Consider the following 22,274-nt stretch of genomic DNA (forward strand, 5'->3'; position numbering starts at 1 on the left):
CCCTTCCCGTCCCGTCCCGTCCCCGCTGGGGTGGTGGCACCGTGGGCCGTGTCCCCGCAGATGCTGTTGGAGCCATGGCGGACGAGAAGCCCCCGCAGCTCGTGGATTATTTCGTGGTGGCCGGGCTGGCCGAGGGCTCGCGGGCGCTGGAGGAGGAGCAGCAGCCGCGGCCGGCGCGGCCCGGGGAGCCCATCACGGACGTGGCCGTGATCATCCGCTCGCAGGGCGAGGAGGTGCCGCAGGGCTTCACCTGCATCGAGACCAGCACGTCCGGACACCCCGTGGACCTCAACGCGGGGCTGCTCAACAACCCCCAGATGTTCCTGTGCTACAAACGGGGGCGGGACAAACCCCCCCTGATCGAGCTGGGGTGAGTGGGGGGCACCGAGTCCTGCTCTGGGTCACAGCAGGCTGGGGAAGAGTTTGGGAAGCTGGGGAAGAACCAGGAAGGAGAAGAGTTTGGGAAGGTGGGGAAGAACCTGGAGGGGGAAGAGTTTGGGATGTGGGGAAATAATCTGGAGAGGGAAAATTTTGGGAAGCTGGGGAAGAACCCAGAGGAGGAAGAGTTTGGGAAGCTGGGGGAGAACCTGGAGGGGAAGAGTTTGAGAAGCTGGGAAAGAATCTGGAGGGGGAAGAGTTTGGGAAGCTGGGAAGGACCCTGGAGGTGCCGCTGGCAGTTCCCCTCACCCCTGTCCCTCTGATGGTGTTCGCAGGGGCCTTAGGATGAGGGTGGGTATGAGAATGTTGATTTTATGTTTCACAAGGCTTGATTTATTGCTTTACGATATATATTAAAACTATACTGAAAGAATAGAAGAAAGGATTTCTTCAGAAGGCTGGCTAAGAATAGAAAAAGAATGGTAACAAAGGGTTGTGAGTGACCGAGACTGTGATTGGCCATTAATTAGAAACAACCACATGAGCCCAATCACAGGTGCACCTGTTGCATCCCGCAGCAGCAGATAGCCATTATTTACATTTTGTTCCTGGGGCCTCTCAGGAGGAACAATCCCAAGGAACGGATTTTTGATAAAACACATCTGTGACGCTCCCGCCCCTCAGGGTGCACTATGAGGGCAAGGACCGGCCCAAGCCGGGCTGCCAGCTGCTGGACACGACGCCCTACAGCCGCTCTGCCAACCTGGCCGCGGGCTCGCCGGGCCACCAGCGCACGTTCCTGACGTTCCGGCGCGCGGCCGAGCCGCCCGGGCACCACACGCTGGGCGTCACCGACATCTGCCTGGTGATGCCCAGCAAGGGCGAGAGCACGCCCCACACCTTCTGCCGCGTGGACAAGAACCTCAACACCAGCATGGTGCGTTTGGGGGGGCGCCTCTCGTCCCCGCGGCGCCGCCCTGCCCGTGCTGAGCCCCGAAATCCCCATCCTTCATTGCAGTGGGGCCCCGCGCTGTTCCTGTGCTACAAGATCGCCGTGGCCAAGGACAACACGCTGGTCTACGAGGCAGGTGGGGACTGGGATGGGGGTGCTGGGGGCTCACGGGGGGAGCCAGAGTTGTTTGTTGTTGTTGTTGTTATTTTTAAAAATATTTTCTGTGTCGATTAACCACCTCCAGCGGGCGTGGGGCTGATTTGGGGGAGCCCCTGGGTCTCCTCACGGGGTTTGGGGAGCACAAGGTGGGGCCCTTCAGCTGCCCCAGCACCCCTGGGGGGCCTTGCCAGGCTTTGGGGACTGGGGTCACTTACTGGGGAGAGGTGACAATGGGGTCCCTTTCTGGGGTGACACTGGGATCCCTTACTGGGAAGTGTGGCATCCCTTACTGGGGTGACAGTGGGGTCCCTTACTGAGGGTCCCTTACTGGGGTTGGGGGCAGTTGTGTTTTCTGTTGGAGGGAAGTTTTGGGGGGTGGTTTTGGGGAGCTGTGGGCACTCCCCTGGCTGCCCCCTCCTCGCTGGGGTGGGTGAGATGACCCGGGGGGCTGATCCCGCTGTCCGGTGTCCATGTGTCCGGCTGTCCGTGTGTCCGTGCAGGGCTGCTGAGCCGCTACCCCGAGCAGGACAGCGAGTCCTTCCCTCTGCCCGAGTCGGTGCCCGTGTTCTGCCTGCCCATGGGCGCCACCATCGAGAGCTGGCCCGTGGGCACCAAGTACCCCCTGCCCGTCTTCTCCACCTTCGTCCTCACCGGCGCCTCGGGGGACAAGGCACGGCTGGGGGGTGGCATGGGGGTCCCCAGTGCCATGGGAGGGGTTGGGTGCCCACAGCACCCACAGCCTCATGGGCCCAGGATTGCTGTGCCAGGGGTTCCCAGGGCTGTGGGACCAGGATCCTGGGACCAGGGGTTCCCATCCTTTGTGGGACTGGCATCCTGGTGCCAGGGGTTGCCAGGGCTATAAGACCAGGATCCTCAGTGCTAGGGGTTCCCATCCCTCGTGGGTCTGGGATCCCAGTGCCCAGGGTTCCCAGGGCTATAAGACCAGGATCCTAGTGCCAGGGGTTCCCTTGTGGGACCGGGATCCCTGTGCCAGGGGTTCCCATCTCCCATGGGACTAATATCCCTGTGCCAGGGGTTCCTAGGGCTGTGGGACTTGGATTCCTGTGCCTGGGGTTCCCATCCCTCGTGGCACAGGGATCCCTGTGCCTGGGATTCCTGGCACTGTGGGCCTGGGATCCTGGTGCCAGGGCTTCCCATCCCTTCTGGTCCCTGGTGCCTGGGTTTTCCATCCCTTGTGGCCCCAGGATCCCGGTGCCAGGGGTTCCCATTCCACATGAGCCCAGGATCCCAGTGCCAGGGGTTCCCATTCCTCATGAGCCCAGGATCCCAGTGCCAGGGGTTCCCATTCCGCATGAGCCCAGGATCCCAGTGCCAGGGGTTCCCATTCCTCATGAGCCCAGGATCCCAGTGCCAGGGGTTCCCATCCCTCGTGGCACAGGGATCCCAGTGCCAGGGGTTCCCATCCCTCGTGGCACAGGGATCCCTGTCCCCGGGATTCCTGGCACTGTGGGATCAGGATCCTCAATGCCAGGGGTTCCCATCCCTTGTGGGACCTGGATCCCGGTGCCAGGGGTGCCCAGCTCTATGGGCCCAGGATCCCAGTGCCCTGACAGCCCGGGGTGCCCGCAGGTGTACGGCGCCGCCATCCAGTTCCACGAGGCGTTTCCCCGGGAGCGGCTGTCGGAGGCGCAGGCGCTGCGCCTGGGGCTGCTCAGCGTGGTGGACCGGCGGCCGGTGCCGGGGCGCTCGCCGCACACGCGCAAGAGCATCTGCGTGCTGTCCCACTGGCCCTTCTTCGACGTCTTCCGCAAGTTCCTCATGTTCATCTACCGCTACTCCATCTCGGGCCCCCACGTGCTGCCCCTGGAGACGTGAGCGGGGTCCGGGGGGGGCTCCGGGGGGGACGGGGGCCCGCGGCCACCCCCGCGCTGACGGGGCCGCTCCGCCCGCAGGCACATCTCGCACTTCATGCACAACGTGCCCTTCCCGTCCCCGCAGCGCCCGCGCATCCTGGTGCAGGTGAGGCGCCTGGGGGGGGTGACCGTCCCATCCCCATCCCCATCCCATTGTTCCCATCCCGTCTCAGAGCATCCCATTGATCCCATTGATCCCATCCCCATCCCATCCCAGCTCCGTTCCCATCCCATCTCAGAGCATCCCATCCCATCCCATCCCATCCCATCCCATTGATCCCATCCCATCCCATCCCATCTCATCTCATTGATCCCATCCCATCCCATTGATCCCATCCCATCCCACCCCACCCCACCCCATCCCATGCCTGCTCAGCGTGTCCCTGTGTCCCTGCAGATGTCCCCCTATGACAGCCTGCTGCTGTGCCGGCCCGTGTCCTCCCCGCTGCCCCTCAGGTAGGGCTGGAGAATGCTGGTGGAGGGCACAGGTGGGGAGGGGGCCGTGGGTGACAGGTGTGGGGGGCACAGGTGGGGAGGGGGCCGTGGGTGACAGGTGTGGGGGGCACAGGTGGGTGACCCGGTGATGTCCCCGCCCTCAGCGGGGCCAGTTTCCTGACGCTGCTGCAGAACCTGGGCCCTGACAACGCCGTGGCGCTGCTGGTGGCCGTCCTCACCGAGCAGAAGCTGCTCATCCACTCGCTGCGCCCCGACGTCCTGACCAGCGTGGGGGAAGCCCTGGTGGCGGTGAGTGACCGCAGGGGACACCGAGGGACACCGAGGGGACGTGCCTCCGTGGGGCTGGGGACTTGTGACACTGGGGATCCTGGTCCCGCAGCGCTGGGGACCCGTGGCACTGGGGACTGGTGTCCCTCAGCACTGGGGACCTGTGGCAGTGGGGACTGCCACCCCTCAGCACTGGGGATTGCTGCCCCTCAGCGCTGTCCCCTGTCCCGTGGCGTTGGGAACGCTGATCCCACAGCGCTGGGGATCCTTGTCCTTCGGTGTTGGGAGCACCGATCCCACAGTGCTGAGGCCCTGCCGTGGAGATCTCCCTGCCACAGTGCTGGGGATCCCCATTTTGTGCTGCTGGGCACCCCGATCCCGCAGGACTGGTGATCCTGTGCCATCGGTGCTCCCGGTGCCGCAGCTCCGGAGCCCCCACCCCGCGGCGCCGGGCCCCCCATCCCGCCTGGCGGGGGCCCCGCGGCGCTGACCACCTTGTCCTGTCCCCAGATGATCTTCCCCCTGCGCTGGCAGTGCCCCTACATCCCGCTGTGCCCGCTGGCGCTGGCTGACGTGCTGTGTGCCCCCGTGCCCTTCATTGTAGGCATCCACTCCAGCTACTTCGACCTCTACGAGCCCCCCCGCGACGTCATCTTCGTCGACCTGGACACCAACACCATTTTCCAGTGAGTGTCCCCAGGGCTGGGGTGGGTAGGGGGTCCCGGGGGTCCCGTCCTGCCCTCGTGCCTGTGTCCCCAGGAGCGAGGAGAGGAAGCTGCTGTCGCCCCGCGCGCTGCCCCGCAAGCCCTGCAAGGTGCTGCTGGCCTCGCTGCACAGCCTGTCCCAGCAGCTGGATGAGCGTGAGTGGGGGGCCTGGGGGGCCTGGGGGTCACCACGTCCCCCAGCTCTGCTGTTATCATGGAATAGCCCAAACTGGGAGGGAGCCACCGGGGTCGAAGACCACCCTGAATCCCCCCCTGCCTGGGAGCATTTCCCAAGCAGGATCAGAGCTGTGGCTTCACTCCCTCATTCCCTGGGTGTTGCTTCCCAACTGACCCCACCCTCAGGGCTCTCTGGCCATGGGATTTGTCCGGCTGGGTGTCCCCTGTGCCAACACTGTCCCATCCATGTCCTTGGTGCCAGCCCTGTCCCATCCATGTCCCCGGTGTTGACGCTGTCCAGTCTGGCTGGGCATCCCTGGTGCTGATTCTGCCCCATCTGTATCCCCGGTGCTGACACTGTCCCATCCATGTCCCCAGTCCCAACCTTGTCCCATCCCTGTCCCCATTGCTGACCCTGTCCCCTCCATGTCCCCGGTGTCCCCAGTCCCAACCCTGTCCCATCCCTGTCCCCGGTGTCCCCAGTCCCAACCCTGTCCCATCCCTGTCCCCATTGCTGACCCTGTCCCCTCCCTGTCCCCGGTGTCCCCAGTCCCAACCCTGTCCCATCCCTGTCCCCATTGCTGACCCTGTCCCCTCCATGTCCCCGGTGTCCCCAGTCCCAACCCTGTCCCATCCCTGTCCCCGGTGTCCCCAGTCCCAACCCTGTCCCGTGGTGTCCCCGCAGTGCTGAGCACGCCGGGCGAGGAGGAGCCCCCGGAGCTGGTTCTGAGCGACGCGGAGGCCGCGGGGGCGCGGCGGGCGCAGCTGGAGCTGGAGGCGCGGGCGGCGTTCCTGCGCTTCATGGCCTGTGCCCTGCGCGGGTACCGCTCCTTCCTGCGGCCCATCGCGCCCGCGCCCGCCCCGGCCGGCCGGGACGCCGGCAGCCTGTTCGCCCTGCAGGGTGAGGGGGGAAGTGGGGTGCTGGGGGGGACATGGGGGTATCCTGTGTGAGCTCTGTGCTGTCCTGGTGTCCTGTGTGAGCTCTGTGCTGTCCTGTCCGCGATGCTGGCAGCCTCTTTGCCCTGCAGGGTGAGGGGGGAAAATGGGGTGGTGGGGGGGACATGGGGGTGTGAGAACATGAGTTCTGTGCTGTCCTGTCCTGTCTGATTCCTGCTCATCTTCATCCCATCCCATCCCTTCCTGTACATCCCATCCCATCCCATCCCATCTCATTGATCCCATTGATCCCACCCCAATGTCCCCAATGTCCCCTCGGTGTCCCCAGGGTTCCTGCGCTCCCGGGATCGGGCGTACCAGCGATCCCATTGATCCCACCCCAATGTCCCCAATGTCCCCTGTGTGTCCCCAGGGTTCCTGCGCTCCCAGGATCGGGCATACCAGCGATCCCATTGATCCTACCCCAATGTCCCCAATGTCCCCAATGTCCCCTCTGTGTCCCCAGGGTTCCTGCACTCCCGGGATCGGGCGTACCAGCGATCCCATTGATCCTACCCCAATGTCCCCAATGTCCCCAATGTCCCCTCTGTGTCCCCAGGGTTCCTGCACTCCCGGGATCGGGCATACCAGCGATCCCATTGATCCCACCCCAATGTCCCCAGTGTCCCCTTGGTGTCCCCTGTGTGTCCCCAGGGTTCCTGCGCTCCCGGGATCGGGCGTACCAGCGATCCCATTGATCCCACCCCAATGTCCCCAATGTCCCCTGTGTGTCCCCAGGGTTCCTGCGCTCCCGGGATCGGGCGTACCAGCGTTTCTACGGGCAGCTGCTGCGCACGCAGCTCTTCACGCAGTTCATCGAGGACTGCTCCTTCGCCAGCGACCGCGAGCCCTGCCTCGAGTTCTTCGACACCTGCGTCGACAAGGTGTGTCCCCGTGTGTCCCCGTGTGTCCCTTGTGTGTCCCCTGTGTGTCCCTGTGTGTCCCTGTGTCCCCCTCTGCATGTGCCTCGTGTGTCCCTCACTCCCTACATCGAGTTCTTCAACACCTGTGTCCACAAAGTGTGTCCCTGTGTCCCCTTTGCATGTCCCTTGTGTGTCCCTTGCTCCCTGCCTTGAGTTCCTCACAGGTGTCCCCAAGGTGTGTTCCTGTATCCCCTCCACGTGTCTCTTTTGTGTCCTTCACTCCCCACCTCGAGTTCCTCACCTGTGTCCACAAGGTGTGTCCCTTTTGTGTCCCTCTCTCCCTGTCTCGAATTCCTCACACCTGTGTCCCCTCCGTGTGTCCCTGTGTCCCCACCATCCCCCTGCTGACCCCGCCCCCTCCCCAGGTGCAGGTGGACCTGGAGAAGCCCGAGGACACGCCCCTGATGGAGCTGGACGACCCCCGAGGTGGGGAGCACACGGTGTTCATCACCCCCCCGGAGCAGCCGGCGGGGCCCGACGGGGCCGAGCCCCCCGCCCGCTACAGGTGAGACCCCCGGGGCCTCCCCTGTCCCCCTTCCCAAACCGCCTCACCTGTGCCCCCACACCCCCCAGGTATGACGGGTCCCCCTCACCTGTGCCCCCCCAGGTATGACAGGTGCCCCTCACCTGTGCCCCCCCCCAGGTATGACAGGTGCCCCTCACCTGTGCCCCCCCAGGTATGACAGGTGCCCCTCACCTGTGCCCCCCCAGGTATGACGGGTCCCCCTCACCTGTGCCCCCCCAGGTATGACAGGTGCCCCTCACCTGTGCCCCCCCAGGTATGACGGGTCCCCCTCACCTGTGCCCCCCCAGGTATGACAGGTGCCCCTCACCTGTGCCCCCCCAGGTATGACGGGTTCCCCTCACCTGTGCCCCCCCCCAGGTATGACGGGTCCCCCTCACCTGTGCCCCCCAGGTATGACAGGTGCCCCTCACCTGTGCCCCCCCAGGTATGACAGGTGCCCCTCACCTGTGCCCCCCCCCAGGTATGACAGGTGCCCCTCACCTGTGCCCCCCCAGGTATGACGGGTTCCCCTCACCTATGCCCCCCCAGGTATGACAGGTGCCCCTCACCTGTGCCCCCCAGGTATGACAGGTTCCCCTCACCTGTGCCCCCCAGGTATGACGGGTTCCCCTCACCTGTGCCCCCCCAGGTATGACGGGTTCCCCACGCTGCGCCCGGAGCTGCTGGAGCCCCCCCGGGACCCTCTGGTGGCTCAGCTGTGCCAGGCCAGGAGCAGCGCCCCGAGCAGCCCCGCCCCGCGGCGCACCAAGCAGGTGAGGGGCACACCTGGGACAGCTGGGCACGTGGGACACCTGGGACAGCACCTGGGCACACCTGGGACACCTGGGCACGTGGGAACAGCACCTGGGCACGGCTGCTGTGGCACCTGAATGGGTGGGACAGCACCTGCTAAGTGTCCTGTGATTTGTGCCACCTGGAGAACTGCCCAGATGGCACAACACTGACAGAGGTGTCCCTGAGGTGTGCCACCTGTCCAGGTGCCCAGATGGCACATTGACCCCACTGGGCTGTGCCACCTGCCCAGGTGCCCAGATTGACCCCATTGGGCTGTGCCACCTGTCCAGGTGCCCAGATGGCACATTGACTCCATTGGGCTGTGCCACCTGTCCAGGTGCCCAGATTGACCCCATTGGGCTGTGCCACCTGTCCAGGTGCCCAGATGGCACATTGACTCCATTGGGCTGTGCCACCTGTCCAGGTGCCCAGATGGCACATTGACTCCATTGGGCTGTGCCACCTGTCCAGGTGCCCAGATGGCACAACGCTCTCACAGGTGTCCCTGAGCTGTGCCACTTGTCCAAGTGCCCAGGTGCCCACATTGACCCCACTGGGCTGTGCCACCTGTCCAGGTGCCCAGATGGCACATTGACCCCATTGGGCTGTGCCACCTGCCCAGGTGCCCACATTGACCCCATTGGGCTGTGCCACCTGTCCAGGTGCCCACCCGGGCACGGCGCTGAGCGGCTCAGCCCCGTTCCCTGACTGTCCCTCGGTGTCCCCAGGAGATGAAGGTGGCCCAGCGCGTGGCGCAGAAGTCCTCGGCGGTGCCCGAGCTGTGGGCACGGTGCCTGCTGGGGCACTGCTACGGGCTCTGGTTCCTGTACCTGCCCACGCAGGTGCGCGCCGCCCCCGCCAAGCTGCGGGCGCTGCAGCTGGCGTACGACGTGCTGCGCAAGATGGAGCAGCACAAGGTGGTGCTGCCCGACGAGGTGGGTCGGGGTCTGTTCCAGAACCTTCTGGGGAACGGCAGATGGGATGGGGGGGGGACTGAGGGGGCTGAGGGGAACGGGAATCTGTGGCCAGTGTCCGGCACTGTGGTCAGTGTCCAGCCCTGGGTCCAGTGTCCAGTGCTGTGGTCAGTGTCCAGTGCTGGGTCTAGTGTCCAGTTTCTGGTGCTGGGACCAGTGTCCAGGGCTGGGTCCAGTTCTCAGGCCAGGAGGGACTTGAAGGGGCTGGAGCAGCAGGAGAGGGGAATGGAGGGAATGGAGAATTCCTGAGGGAGCTGGGAAGGGAGAAAAGGAGGTTCAAGGGCTCCGCACAGCTCCTGACAGGAGGGGACAGCCAGGGGTGGGTCAGGGTCTGTTCCAGAACCTTGTGGGGAACGGGAGATGGAGTGGGGGGGGACTGAGGGGGTCAGCGGGGATGGAGGGTGAGGGGAATGGGAATCTGTGGCCAGTGTCCAGTGCTGTGGTCAGTGTCCAGTGCTGTGTCCAGTGCTGTGTCCAGTTCTCGGGCCAGGAGGGACTTGGAGGGGCTGGAGCACATCCAGAGAAGGGGAAGGAGCTGGAGCAGCAGGAGGAGGGAATGGAGAACGTGTGAGGGAGCTGGGAAGGGAGAAAAGGAGGCTCTGGGGGGACCTTGTGGCTCTGCACAGCTCCTGGCAGGAGGGGACAGGGTCAGGCTGTGCTCACAGGGGACAGGGACAGGATGAGAGGCTCTTTCCCACCCTGTGGCACTCTGAGGCTGGTAGGGGGCCCAGGTGCCCCCCAGGCTGATGTTGAGGTGCCCCCAGGTGTGCTACAGGTGGGACCTTGTGGCTCTGCACAGCTCCTGCCAGGAGGGGACACGTGGAGGGGTCGGGAACAGGGACAGGAGGAGAGGCTCTTTCCCACCCTGTGGCACTCTGAGGCTGCAGGGGGGTGCCCAGGTGCCCCCCCTGCTGATGTTGAGGTGCCCCCAGGTGTGCTACCGCATCCTGATGCAGCTGTGCGGGCAGTACGGCGAGCCCGTGCTGTCCGTGCGCGTCCTGCTGGAGATGAAGCGCGCCGGCATCGTGCCCAACACCGTCACCTACGGCTACTACAACAAGGTGACGCCGAGGGGACACCCTGGGGTGGGCGGGGGTCCTGAGGGTGCCCTGACCCCCCCCTGTGCCCCCCGGCAGGCGGTGCTGGAGAGCAAATGGCCGGCGGGGACGCAGGGGGGGCGGCTGCGCTGGGCCAAGCTCAGGAACGTGGTGCTGGGGGCGGCGCAGTTCCGGCAGCCCCTGAGGCAGCGGCAGCGGCAGCGAGCGGCCGGAGACCCCCCCGGTGAGGGTATGGGGGGCACGGGGGCGTGGGCACCCCATTCACAGCCCCTGGTACCCCCCGAGTGACTGAGACCCCCCCGGTGAGGGTATGGGGGGCACGGGGAGGGGTGGGCACCACATTCACAGCCCCTGGTACCCCCCGAGTGACTGAGACCCCCCCGGTGAGGGCACGGGGGGCACCGGGAGGGGTGGGCACCCCATTCACATGCCCTGGTACCCCTGTGGGTGATTGAGCCCCTCTGATCATCTCCAGGGCTTGGGGTGATTGTCCCCTGTCACCTCCTGCCACCTCCCTGGGGTGGGGGGGAGTTATGGGGGTCAGGGGGGGGTCTCATTGACACCCCCTTGTCCCCCTCATGTGACTGAGACCCCCCCCAGCCCACCCACTCACACCCCCTGATCGAGCCCCTCTGAGCATCTCCAGGGCATGGGGGAGGTCCTGGTGATTGTCCCCTGTCACCTTCTGCCACCTCCCTGTGTTGGGGGGGTGTTATTGGCCCCATTGACACCCCCTTGTCCCCTCCAGGTCACTGAGCCCTCCCATGGATGGGGGTTCAGTCCCTGACCCCTCTGTCCCCCCCAGAGGTGGCAGCCGCTGTCCCTCTGTCCCTGACCCCTCTGTCCTGTCCCGTCCCCCCCCAGGTGCCCGCGCCGCCGCCGCCCCGCGCCCCCCCCTGCACCGCCAGACCACCTGGGCCGGGCGGAGCCTCCGGGACGCGGTGCCGGCCCCGCGGCTCGTCAAGAGCGGCAGCCTCAGTTTCCCCGCCCGCAGCGAGGGGGGCGCGGCCCGGGAGGGGCCCGGGGAGCCCCCGCTGCTCCCGGTGACCCCCACCCCGCCCGCCGCCCGCCGCCCCCCCGGTTCGGCCGACGGGAGCCTCTCGGACATCGCCACCGACGACAGCGGCGGCGACGAGGGGCCCGGGGGGGGTCCCGGTGCCGGTGCCGGTGGTGCCGGGGGGGTGACCCCGCGCCGGGGCCTGGCGGCCAAGCTGCAGCAGCTGCTGTCCCCCGGTAAGCGCCCCCCGCGCCCCTCGGAGCCCCCCCGGGATCCCGGGGCTCGCCGGGGGTCGGAGCAGCGGGACGGGGACCCCCCCCCACCCCCCCAGCCACGGCGCAGCCCCGGCGGGACCCTGCTGCGGCCCCGGGAGCGGCCCGAGTCCACGGCCTCCGAGGTACCGCGGGTGGCTGTGCGTCCGTCTGCCCGTCTGTCTGTCCGTCCGTCTGTGCTATCTATCCGTCTGTTCGTCTGTCCTATCTGTCCGTCTGTCTGTCCATCCGTCTGTCTGCCTGACCACCTGTCTGTCCGTCTGTCTCTCCGTCCATCTGTCCTGTCCGTCTGTCTGTCTGTCCGTCCATCCATCTGTCTGTCCGTCTGTGTGTCTGTCCATCTGTGTGTCTGTCCATCCATCTGTCCATCCACCTGTCTGTCCGTCTGCCTGTCTGTCTGTCTATCCGTCCATCTGTCCTGTCCGTCTGTCTGTCCGTCCATCCATCCGTCTGTCCGTCCGTCTGTCTGTCCATCTATGTGTCTGTCCATCTGTCTGTCCATCCGTCTGTCTGTCCATCCGTCTGCCTGTCCGGTCTGTCCGTCTGTCTGTCCATCCGTCCGTCTGTCTGTCCGTTTGTCTGTCCGTCTGTCCGTATGCCTGTCTGTCTGTCCATCCATCTCTCCTGGCTGGCTGTCTGTCCGTCCATCCGTCTGTGTGTCCGTCTGTCTGTCCATCTGCCCGTCTGTCCGTCCGCCTGTCCGTCTGTCTGTCTGTCCTCCTGTCCGTCTGTCCGGCCGCCCCGCTGACCCCCGTGTGTCCCTGTCCCCCCCCGGCAGAGCTCGGTGTCGCTGGGCAGTGAGCTGGACCTGTCCGATGCCTCGGGGGGCAGCGGGGGCGCCCCCAAAGCCCCCGGGGAGCCCTGCACGGATGGGGGGGCGGGCACGGAGCCCCCCGGCCTGGAGGTGCGAAACTGGAGGGGGGGGGGGGGGGGCGGAGCTGGGGTTGGGGGGGCTGAGATTTGGGGGGCAGAGCTCGGGTTTGGGGCGCAAAGTTCGAGTTTTGGGGGTCAGAGCTGAGATTTGGGGGGCAGAGTTTGGGTTTGGGGGGCAGAGCTCGGGTTTGGGGGCAGAGATGAGATTTGGGGGCTCAAGGGTTGGGGGGCAGAGCTCGGGTTTGGGGGCACAGCTCGGGTTTGGGGGCACAGGAAGTTGGGGGGCAGAGCTCAAGTTTGGGGGGATACAGGGGGGTTGGCGGGCAGAGCTGGGGTCTGGGGGGCAGGTCTGTGATTTGGAGGGCAGAGCTGAGCTTTAGGGGCAGAGCTGGGGTTTGGGGTGCAGAGCTGAGATTTGGGGGGCACAGCTTGGGTTTGGGGTGCAGAGCTGAGATTTGAGGAGCAAAGCTGAGATTTGGGGCACAGGGTTCGTGGGGCAGAGTTGGATTTTGGGGGCCAGATCTGGGGCCTGGGGGACACAGGGGGTTTGGGGGGCAGATCTGGGATTTTGGGGGGCAGATGTGGGTTTGGGCTCAGCCCGGCCCGTGCCCCCCAGGTGCTGCTGTCGAGCTGCTCGCGCTGCCCGGGCTGTGCCGCGCTCGTGTTCGATGAGGAGCTCATGGCCGGCTGGACCTCGGACGACTCCAACCTCAACACCTCGTGCCCCTTCTGCTGCCGCTCCTTCGTGCCCTTCCTGAGCATCGAGATCCGCGACCTCCGCCGGGCGCCCAGGTGAAACACCCGGGACACCCCAGGGACACCCCGGGGACCCCTCACTGCCCTCCTGATGTCCCCAAGGTGTCCCCAGGCGCCACCCCTGAAGACGCCCCCAGGGACACCCTCAGGGACACCCTCAGGGACCCCCCCATATCCCCAGAGTGAGCCCCAGACACCCCCAGGGACCCCCACTGCCCTCCCCATGTCCCCAAAGTGTCCTGACGTGCCACCACTGGGGGTCCCCAGTGTCCCACTGCCCTCCTGATGTCCCCAAGGTGCCACCCCCAGGGACACCCCCTGGGACAGCCCCTGCCCTCCCCATGTCCCCAAGGTGTCCCCAACACCCCTCTTTGCTCCCTGCTATTTCCCTCTCCTTCCATCCATCCGTCCATCCATCCATCATCCATCCATCCATCCATCATCCATCCATCCATCATCCATCCATCCATCCATCCATCATCCATCCATCCATCATCCATCATCCATCCATCCACCATCCATCCATCCATCCATCCATCATCCATCCATCCATCCATCCATCATCCATCCATCCATCCATCATCCATCCATCATCCATCCATCCATCATCCATCCATCCATCCATCATCCATCCATCCACCATCCATCCATCCATCCATCCATCCATCATCCATCCATCATCCATCATCCATCCATCCATCCATCCATCATCCATCCATCCATCATCCATCCATCCATCATCCATCCATCCATCCATCATCCATCCATCCACCATCCATCCATCCATCCATCCATCCATCCATCATCCATCCATCCATCCATGGATTCCATCCACCATCCATCATCCATCCATCCATCATCCATCCATCCATCCATCATCCATCCATCCACCATCCATCCATCCATCCATCCATCATCCATCATCCATCCATCCATCCATGGATTCCATCCATCCATCCATCCATCATCCATCCATCCATTCATCCATCCATCCACCATCCATCCATCATCCATCCATCATCCATCATCCATCCATCATCCATCATCCATCCATCCATCCATCATCCATCATCCATCCATCCATCCATCCATCCATCCATCCATCATCCATCCATCCATCATCCATCCATCATCCATCCATCCATCCATCCATCCATCCATCCATCCATCATCCATCCATCCATCATCCATCCATCCATCCATCCATCCATCCATCCATCATCCATCCATCCATCCACCATCCATCCATCCATCCACCATCCATCCATCCATCATCCATCCATCATCCATCCATCCATCATCCATCATCCATCCATCCATCCATCATCCATCCATCATCCATCCATCATCCATCCATCCATCATCCATCCATCATCCATCCATCCATCCATCATCCATCCATCATCCATCCATCCATCATCCATCCATCATCCATCCATCCATCCACCATCCATCCATCCATCCATCCATCATCCATCCATCCATCCATCATCCATCCATCCATCCATCCATCATCCATCCATCCACCATCCATCCATCCATCATCCATCCATCCATCCATCCATCATCCATCCATCCATCCATCCATCATCCATCCATCATCCATCCATCCATCATCCATCCATCCATCCATCCATCCATCCACCATCCATCCATCCATCCATCCATCATCCATCCATCATCCATCCATCCATCATCCATCCATCCATCATCCATCCATCATCCATCCATCCATCCATCATCCATCCATCCATCATCCATCCATCCATCCATCCACCATCCATCCATCCATCATCCATCATCCATCCATCCATCCATCCATCATCCATCATCCATCCATCCATCATCCATCCATCCATCCATCCATCATCCATCATCCATCCATCATTCATCCATCCATCATCCATCCATCATCCATCCATCCATCCATTCATCATCCATCCATCCATCATCCATCCATCATCCATCCATCCATCCATCCATCATCCATCCATCCATCCACCATCCATCCATCCATCCATCATCCATCCATCCATCCATCCATCCATCCATCCATCATCCATCCATCCATCCATCCATCATCCATCCATCATCCATCCATCCATCCATCCATCCATCCATCCATCCATCCATCCATCATCCATCCATCCATCCATCCATCCATCCATCCACCCTTTGGGGGTCCCTCAGGGCCCCCCATCACCGTGACCCCCCCCGTGTGTCCCGCAGCCCCCCCCCGGTGCCCCCCTCCCCGCAGGGGCCGGTGCTGAGCGACCGCCGGCGCTGCCTGGAGCTGGACGGGACCCCCGGGACCCCCGGGACCCCCGGGACCCCCGGGCTGTGCAACGGCTGCGCCGAGACCCCGGTAACGGGGGGGAATGGCAATGGGAATGGGGGGGTGGGAATGGGGGGAAATGGTGGGGGGGGGTCCTTCCTTCATCTCTGAAATTGGGGTTTGGGACAGTCCCATCCAGGATTTGGGGGTCTCTCATCTCCGAAATTAGGGTTGGGAGAATCCCACCTGGGATTTGGGGGTCCCTCATCTCTGAAATTGGGGTTGGCACAGTCCCATTTGGGATTTGGGGGTCTCGGGGGGGTCCCTGTTGGTGCTTTGGTGGTTCTGGGCTGGGCAGGGGGTCCCAGATGTTTCTCCCCCAATTCCCAGGTCCTGGTGCATTGCAGAGCTGGGCAGGGGGTGTCCCTTCCTCTAATTTGGGGGTCCCAAGTGTGTCCCCCCCATCCCAGGGCTGGGCAGGGGGTGTCCCCTCACTCTAATTTGGGGGTCCCAAGTGTGTCCCCCCCATCCCAGGGCTGGGCAGGGGGTGCCCCCTCACTCTAATTTGGGGGTCTCCTCCATTCTCAGGTCCTGGTGCATTGCAGGGCTGGGCAGGGGGTGTCCCCTCACTCTAATTTGGGGGTCCCAAGTGTGTCCCCCCCATCCCAGGGCTGGGCAGGGGGTGTCCCCTCCTCTAATTTGGGGGTCCCAAGTGTGTCCCCCCCATCCCAGGGCTGGGCAGGGGGTGCCCCCTCACTCTAATTTGGGGGTCCCAAGTGTGTCCCCCCCAATTCCCAGGTTGTGCTGCATTCAAGGCAGGGCAGGGGGTGTCCATCCTCTCTAACTCAGGGGTCCCAAGTGTGACCACCCCCCCCCAGTTTGGGGGTCCCAAGTCTGTCTCCCCCAAGTCCCAAGTCCCAGAGCATTGCAGGGCAGGGCAGGGGGTGTCCATCCGCCCTAATTTCAGGGTCCCAGTCATGTCCCCCCCATCCCAGGGCTGATCAGGGGTTGTCTGTCCCCCCTCTAATTCAGGGGTCCCAATCGTGTCCCCCCCAATTCCCAGGTCCCAGAGCATTGCAAGGCAGGCCAGGGGGTGTCAATCCCCCCAAATCCGGGTGTCCCCATCGCGTCCCCCTCCCCCAGCTCGGTGTCCCCACCGTGTCCCCCCCTTTGCAGCCGCCCTGGCGCCGGGAGCGCGTGGCCTTTGCGTACCTGTGCCCGCTGGTGCTGCGCAAGGAGCTCGAGAGCCTGGTGGAGAACGAGGGGGGGGAGCTGCTGGCGCGCCCCGAGCTGGTGGACAAGCACCCCATCATCTTCTGGAACCTTCTGTGGTTCTTCCAGCGCCTGGCGCTGCCCAGCCAGCTGCCCCTGCTGCTGCTGGGCTCGCAGCACGCGCCCCCCGACCCACAGGTGAGTTCGGGGGGCTGGGGAGGGGTCTTGGGGGGGTTTGGGGGTGCTGAGCCCCCCGTGTCCCACTGCCCCTGCTGCTGCTGGGCTCGCAGCACGCGCCCCCCGACCCACAGGTGAGTTTGGGGAGCTCTGGATGGGCTGGGGAGGGGTCTGGGGGAGTTTTGTGGTGGTGCTGAGCCCCCTAACCCTGTCCTGAGCCCCCCAATCTGTCCTGAGCCCCCCAACCCTGTCCTGAGCCCCCCTAACCCTGTCCTGAGCCCCCCACCCTGTCCTGAGCCCCCCCAATCTGTCCTGAGCCCCCCAACCCTGTCCTGAGCCCCCCAATCTGTCCTGAGCCCCCCCAATCCTGTCCTGAGCCCCCCAACCCTGTCCTGAGCCCCCCAATCTGTCCTGAGCCTCCCAATCCTGTCCTGAGCCCCCCCAATCCTGTCCTGAGCCCCCCAACCCTGTCCTGAGCCCCCCCAATCCTGTGCTGAGCCCCCCAATCTGTCCTGAGCCCCCCCAACCCTGTCCCGCAGCCTTTTTGGGCTCCCAGCACGGCCCCCGAGACCCCCAGGTGGGTTTTTGGGGGCTGGGGACCCTCAGCACCACAATTTGGGGGGTCCCCCTTCATTCCTAGTGCTGGGCAGGGAGTCCCTCACCATCACAATTTGGGGGTCCCCCCAGTTCTGGGCTCTGGAGGGGTTGGTGGTGGTGCTGAGCCCCCCAACCCTGTTCCCAGCACGGCCCCCAAGACCCCGAGGTGGGTTTGGGGGTCTCTGGGGGGGTCCCTGGTGGTCCTGAGCCCCCTCCCCGCCCCGCAGCCCCCCGAGCCGTCGCGGGTCCGTGTGAGGCTGCTGTGGGATGTGCTGAGCCCCGAGCCCGAGAGCTGCCCCCCGCTCTACGTGATCTGGAGGCTGCACAGTGAGGGAGGGGCTGGGGTTGGGGATTGGGGGGGATTGGGGGGTGGGATTGGGGATTTGGGGGATTGGGGGATTGGGGGATTGGGATTGGGGATTTGGGGGATTGGGGGATTGTGGATTTGGGGTGTGGGATTGGGGTATTGGGGTATTGGGGATTTGGGGTATGGGATTGGGGGTATGGGGTGTGGGATTGGGATTGGGGCATTGGGGATTTGGGGGATTGGGGGATTGGGGATTTGGGGTGTGGGATTGCGATTGGGGCATTGGGGATTTGGGGGATTGGGGGATTGGGGATTTGGGGTGTGGGATTGGGGGTATGGGGTGTGGGATTGCGATTGGGGCATTGGGGATTTGGGGGATTGGGGGATTGGGGATTTGGGGGGTGGGATTGGGGGTATGGGATTGGGGATTTGGGGCATTGGGGATTTGGGGTGTGGGATTGGGATTGGGGCATTGGGGATTTGGGGGATTGGGATTGGGGTATTGGGGTATTGGGGATTTGGGGGGTGGGATTGGGGATTTGGGGGATTGGGGATTTGGGGGATTGGGATTGGGGATTTGGGGGATTGGGGGATTGTGGATTTGGGGTGTGGGATTGGGATTGGGGCATTGGGGATTTGGGGGATTGGGGGATTGGGGTATTGGGGATTTGGGGGATGGGATTGGGATTGGGGTATTGGGGCATTGGGGATTTGGGGTATGGGATTGGGGGTATGGGGTGTGGGATTGGGATTGGGGCATTGGGGATTTGGGGGATTGGGGGATTGGGGATTTGGGGTATGGGATTGGGGATATGGGGTGTGGGATTGGGATTGGGGCATTGGGGATTTGGGGGATTGGGATTGGGGATTTGGGGTGTGGGATTGGGGATTTGGGGATTTGGGGGGTGGGATTGGGGGTATGGGGTGTGGGATTGGGATTGGGGCATTGGGGATTTGGGGGATGGGATTGGGGATTTGGGGTGTGGGATTGGGATTGGGGTATTGGGGTATTGGGGTATGGGATTGGGGGTATGGGGTGTGGGATTGGGATTGGGGATTGGGGATTTGGGGGATTGGGGGATTGGGGATATGGGGTGTGGGATTGGGATTGGGGCATTGGGGATTTGGGGGATTGGGGGATTGGGGATTTGGGGGGTGGGATTGGGGATTGGGGATTTGGGGGATTGGGGGATTGGGGATTTGGGGTATGGGATTGGGATTGGGGCATTGGGGATTTGGGGGATTGGGGTATTGGGGTATTGGGGATTTGGGGTGTGGGATGGGGGTGTGGGATTGGGGATTTGGGGGGTGGGATTTGGATTGGGGGATTGGGGATTTGGGGTGTGGAATTGGGGATTTGGGGGGTGGGATTGGGATTGGGGGATTGGGGATTTGGGGTGTGGAATTGGGGATTTGGGGGGTGGGATTGGGGATTTGGGGTGTGGAATTGGGGATATGGGATTGGGGAGTGGATTGGGAAAGGGGATATGGGATTGGGGATTTGGGGGATTTGGGTGTGGAGATATGGGATTGGAGATATGGGGGTATGGGAATGGGGGTATGGGGATATGGGGTTGGGGACATGGGATTGGGGTGTGGGATTGGGGATGGAGAAATGGGAATGGGGATATGGGATTGGGGTGGGGAATGGGGGATTTGGGGGGTGGGGTTGGGGTGTGGGACTGGGGGTATGGGATTGGGGATATGGGAGTGGGGGATTGGGAAATGGAATATGGGATTGGGGTGTGGGAATGGGGTATGGGATTGGGGATTTGGGGTATGGGACTGGGGGTATGGGATTGGGGTGTGGGATTTGGGATATGGGGTGGGGAAAATGGGATTGGGATTTGGGGGTTATGAGATTTAGGGGTGTGGGATTGAGGATTAGGGGATGGGGGATTGGGATATGGGAATGGGGATATGGGATTTGGGTATGGAAATGGGGGATTTCGGGGGTGGGATTGGGGTGTGGGATTGGGGATATGGGAATGGGGGTACGGGGATATGAGATTTGGGGGTGTGGAATTGGGGTGTGGGATTTGGGCTTGGGGGATTGGATTTGGGGTACGGGGATATGGGATTGGGGCGTGGGGTTGGGATGTGGGATTGGGGATGTGGGATATGGGATATGGGTTTGGGATACGGGGTTGTGAGATTTGGGGCTGTGGGATTGGGAATGGGGATATGGGAGTAGGGATGTGGGATTGGGGGTGTTGGAATGGGGATACGGGATTGAGATGTGGGATTGGGGATGCGGGATACGGGAATGGGGGTTGGGAGATGTGGGGATGGAAGGAGGAGGGGAATGGCCAAGAGCAAAGAGGGGGATCGGGGACACCTTGGGGTCACTCTGGGCTCACCCTTTGGGGTCCCCAGGTGACATCCCAGGGGATTTGGGGACACCGGGGTGACGTTTTGGGGTCCCCAGGTAGCATCCCCCCCCGGCTGCACCCCTGGGGCCCCCCGGCCCCCCCGTTCTCGCTGCCCTTCCTGGAGGCCCTGCTGAGCCACGTGGGGCTCAACGAGGTGCACAAAGCCATCGGGCTCTTCCTGGAGACCCTGGCGGCCCCCGGGGCCCCCCAGACCCTGCACAGGTAGGGACACACCCCAAATACCCCAAACACCCCAAAATCCCCCAAAATCCCCCCAAATTCCCCCCAAAATCCCCCCATCCTGGAGACCCTGGCGGCCCCCAGGGCCCCCCAGACACTGCACAGGTAGGGACACACCCCAAATAGCCCAAACACCCCAAAATCCCCCAAAATCCCCCCATCCTGGAGACCCTGGCGGCCCCCGGGGCCCCCCAGACACTGCACAGGTACGGACACACCCCAAATCCCCCCAAAATCCCCCCAATCCCCCCTGTCCCCCCTGCAGGAGCATTTACCGGGAGCTGCTGTTCCTGACGCTGGCGGCGCTGGGCCGGGAGCACACGGACATCGGTACGGGGGGCATGAGGGGGCTCAGGGGGCACCTGGGGGGCTCAGGGGGCACCTGGGTGACATTTTGGGCTTGGGTGAGACACAGGGAGTGGCACAGAGGGACACAGTGGGTCTAGGGGGAGCCAGGGGTGTTCAGGGGGCTCAGAGGGGGCTCAGGGGGCACTTGGGGGGTGGTGGGGGCTCAGGGGGGCTCAGAGGGGTTCAGGGGAGACCTGGGTGACATTGGAGGGGACAGAGGGAGGGGGCTCAGAGGGACACAGTGGGTCTGGGGGGAACCATGGGTGTTCAGGGAGCTTGGAGCAACATGGAGGGGCTCTGGGTGGCACGGGGAGGGCACAGGGGGCAACCAGGGGTGTCCAGGGGGCTCAGAGGGAGCGGGGGGGGCTCAGGGTGTGTTTGGGGGGTACAGAGTTGGTTTAGGGCAATGAGAAGGATGGGGGGGTGGCACAGAGGGACACGATGGGTGTAGGGGGCTCAGAGGGGGACACTGGGGGTCTCAGGGGGCACACGGTGGGTCTGGGGGGGCTCAGGGCGTGTTCAGGGGGCACACCGGGGGTCCCGGGGTGTCCGTTCTGACCCCTCCCCGTTCCCCCCCCCCAGCCGCCTTTGACCGCCGGTACCGCTCGGCGCTGGCCAAGCTGGGCGGGGCCCCGGGCCGGGACGAGCTGCGGCGGCGGCGGGCGCAGCCCCCGAGCGCGCGAGCGAGCGAGTGCCGCCGGTGCTTCGGGGCGCCCCCCGAGTGCTGAGGGACCCCCGGGAACCCCCCCGAGTGCCGCCGGTGCTTCGGGGCGCCCCCCGAGTGCTGAGGGACCCCCGGGACCGGGACAGGGACCGGGAACCCCCCCCGAGTGCTGAGGGACCCCGGGAACCCCCCCGAGTGCTGAGGGACCCCGGGACAGGGACAGGGGAACCCCGGGAACCCCCCCCCCCACGAGTGCTGAGGGACCCCCGGGACCGGGACAGGGACCGGGAACCCCCCCCGAGTGCTGAGGGACCCCGGGAACCCCCCCGAGTGCTGAGGGACCCCGGGACAGGGACAGGGGAACCCCGGGAACCCCCCCCCCCACGAGTGCTGAGGGACCCCCGGGACCGGGACAGGGACCGGGGAACCCCCCCGAGTGCCGCCGGTGCTTCGGGGCGCCCCCCGAGTGCTGAGGGACACCGGGAACCCCCCCGAGTGCTGAGGGACCCCGGGAACCCGAGAACCCCCCCGAGTGCTGAGGGACACCGGGACCGGGAATCCCCCCCCGGACCGGGCACCGGGACACGGGAGCCCCAGAACCCCCCCGGGTCTGACACCGGGACAGGGACCCCCCAGAACCACCCCCGGACCGGGCACCGGGACAGGGAACGCCGGGAACCCCCCAGGATGAGATAGGAACGACCCCCCCAGGGCACCCCCAAAGTGGGGCAGGGACCCCCCCTTGAGGGTTGGGGGGGCCTGAGGTGGGGATGGGACCCCTCCGGAACCCCTCAAATACTCCAGGGTGGGGATGGGACCCTCAGGACCCCCCTCAAATGCTCCAGGACCCCCCTCAAATACTCCAGGAAGGACAAGGGACCCCCCTTAAATGCTCTAGGAGGCAGAAGAGACCCTCAGGACCCCCCTCAAATACTCCAGGAGGGACAAGGGACCCCCAGGACTTCCCTCAAATACTCCAGGGTGGAAGAAGGACCCTCAGGACCCCCCCCTTAAATGCTCTAGGGT

At 64.1% G+C, this 22,274-nt stretch overlaps 1 protein-coding gene across 1 annotated transcript; it reads left to right on the forward strand.

The window, feature by feature from the left end:
* The first annotated feature begins 21 nt into the window (after positions 1-21).
* DENND4B (DENN domain containing 4B) lies at positions 22-21,366 on the forward strand. Its single transcript, XM_054295273.1, has 26 exons — positions 22-370; positions 1,063-1,315; positions 1,397-1,466; positions 1,990-2,159; positions 3,080-3,321; positions 3,403-3,469; positions 3,761-3,819; positions 3,963-4,107; positions 4,597-4,772; positions 4,846-4,946; positions 5,653-5,868; positions 6,642-6,787; positions 7,192-7,331; positions 7,981-8,104; positions 8,855-9,061; positions 10,033-10,161; positions 10,237-10,381; positions 11,023-11,552; positions 12,206-12,331; positions 12,917-13,092; positions 15,286-15,421; positions 16,508-16,741; positions 17,545-17,644; positions 20,053-20,218; positions 20,502-20,566; positions 21,167-21,366. Exons 1-26 carry the CDS (start codon positions 75-77, stop codon positions 21,310-21,312), a joined length of 4,365 nt encoding a protein of 1,454 aa, XP_054151248.1. The 5' UTR covers positions 22-74; the 3' UTR covers positions 21,313-21,366.
* The last annotated feature ends 908 nt before the right edge of the window (positions 21,367-22,274 follow it).

This window comes from Melozone crissalis, unplaced genomic scaffold, assembly GCF_028551555.1.
Source record: "Melozone crissalis strain CALT ecotype California unplaced genomic scaffold, PUWL_Pcris_2 ptg000571l_1, whole genome shotgun sequence".
NCBI classification, from domain to species: Eukaryota; Metazoa; Chordata; class Aves; order Passeriformes; family Passerellidae; genus Melozone; species Melozone crissalis.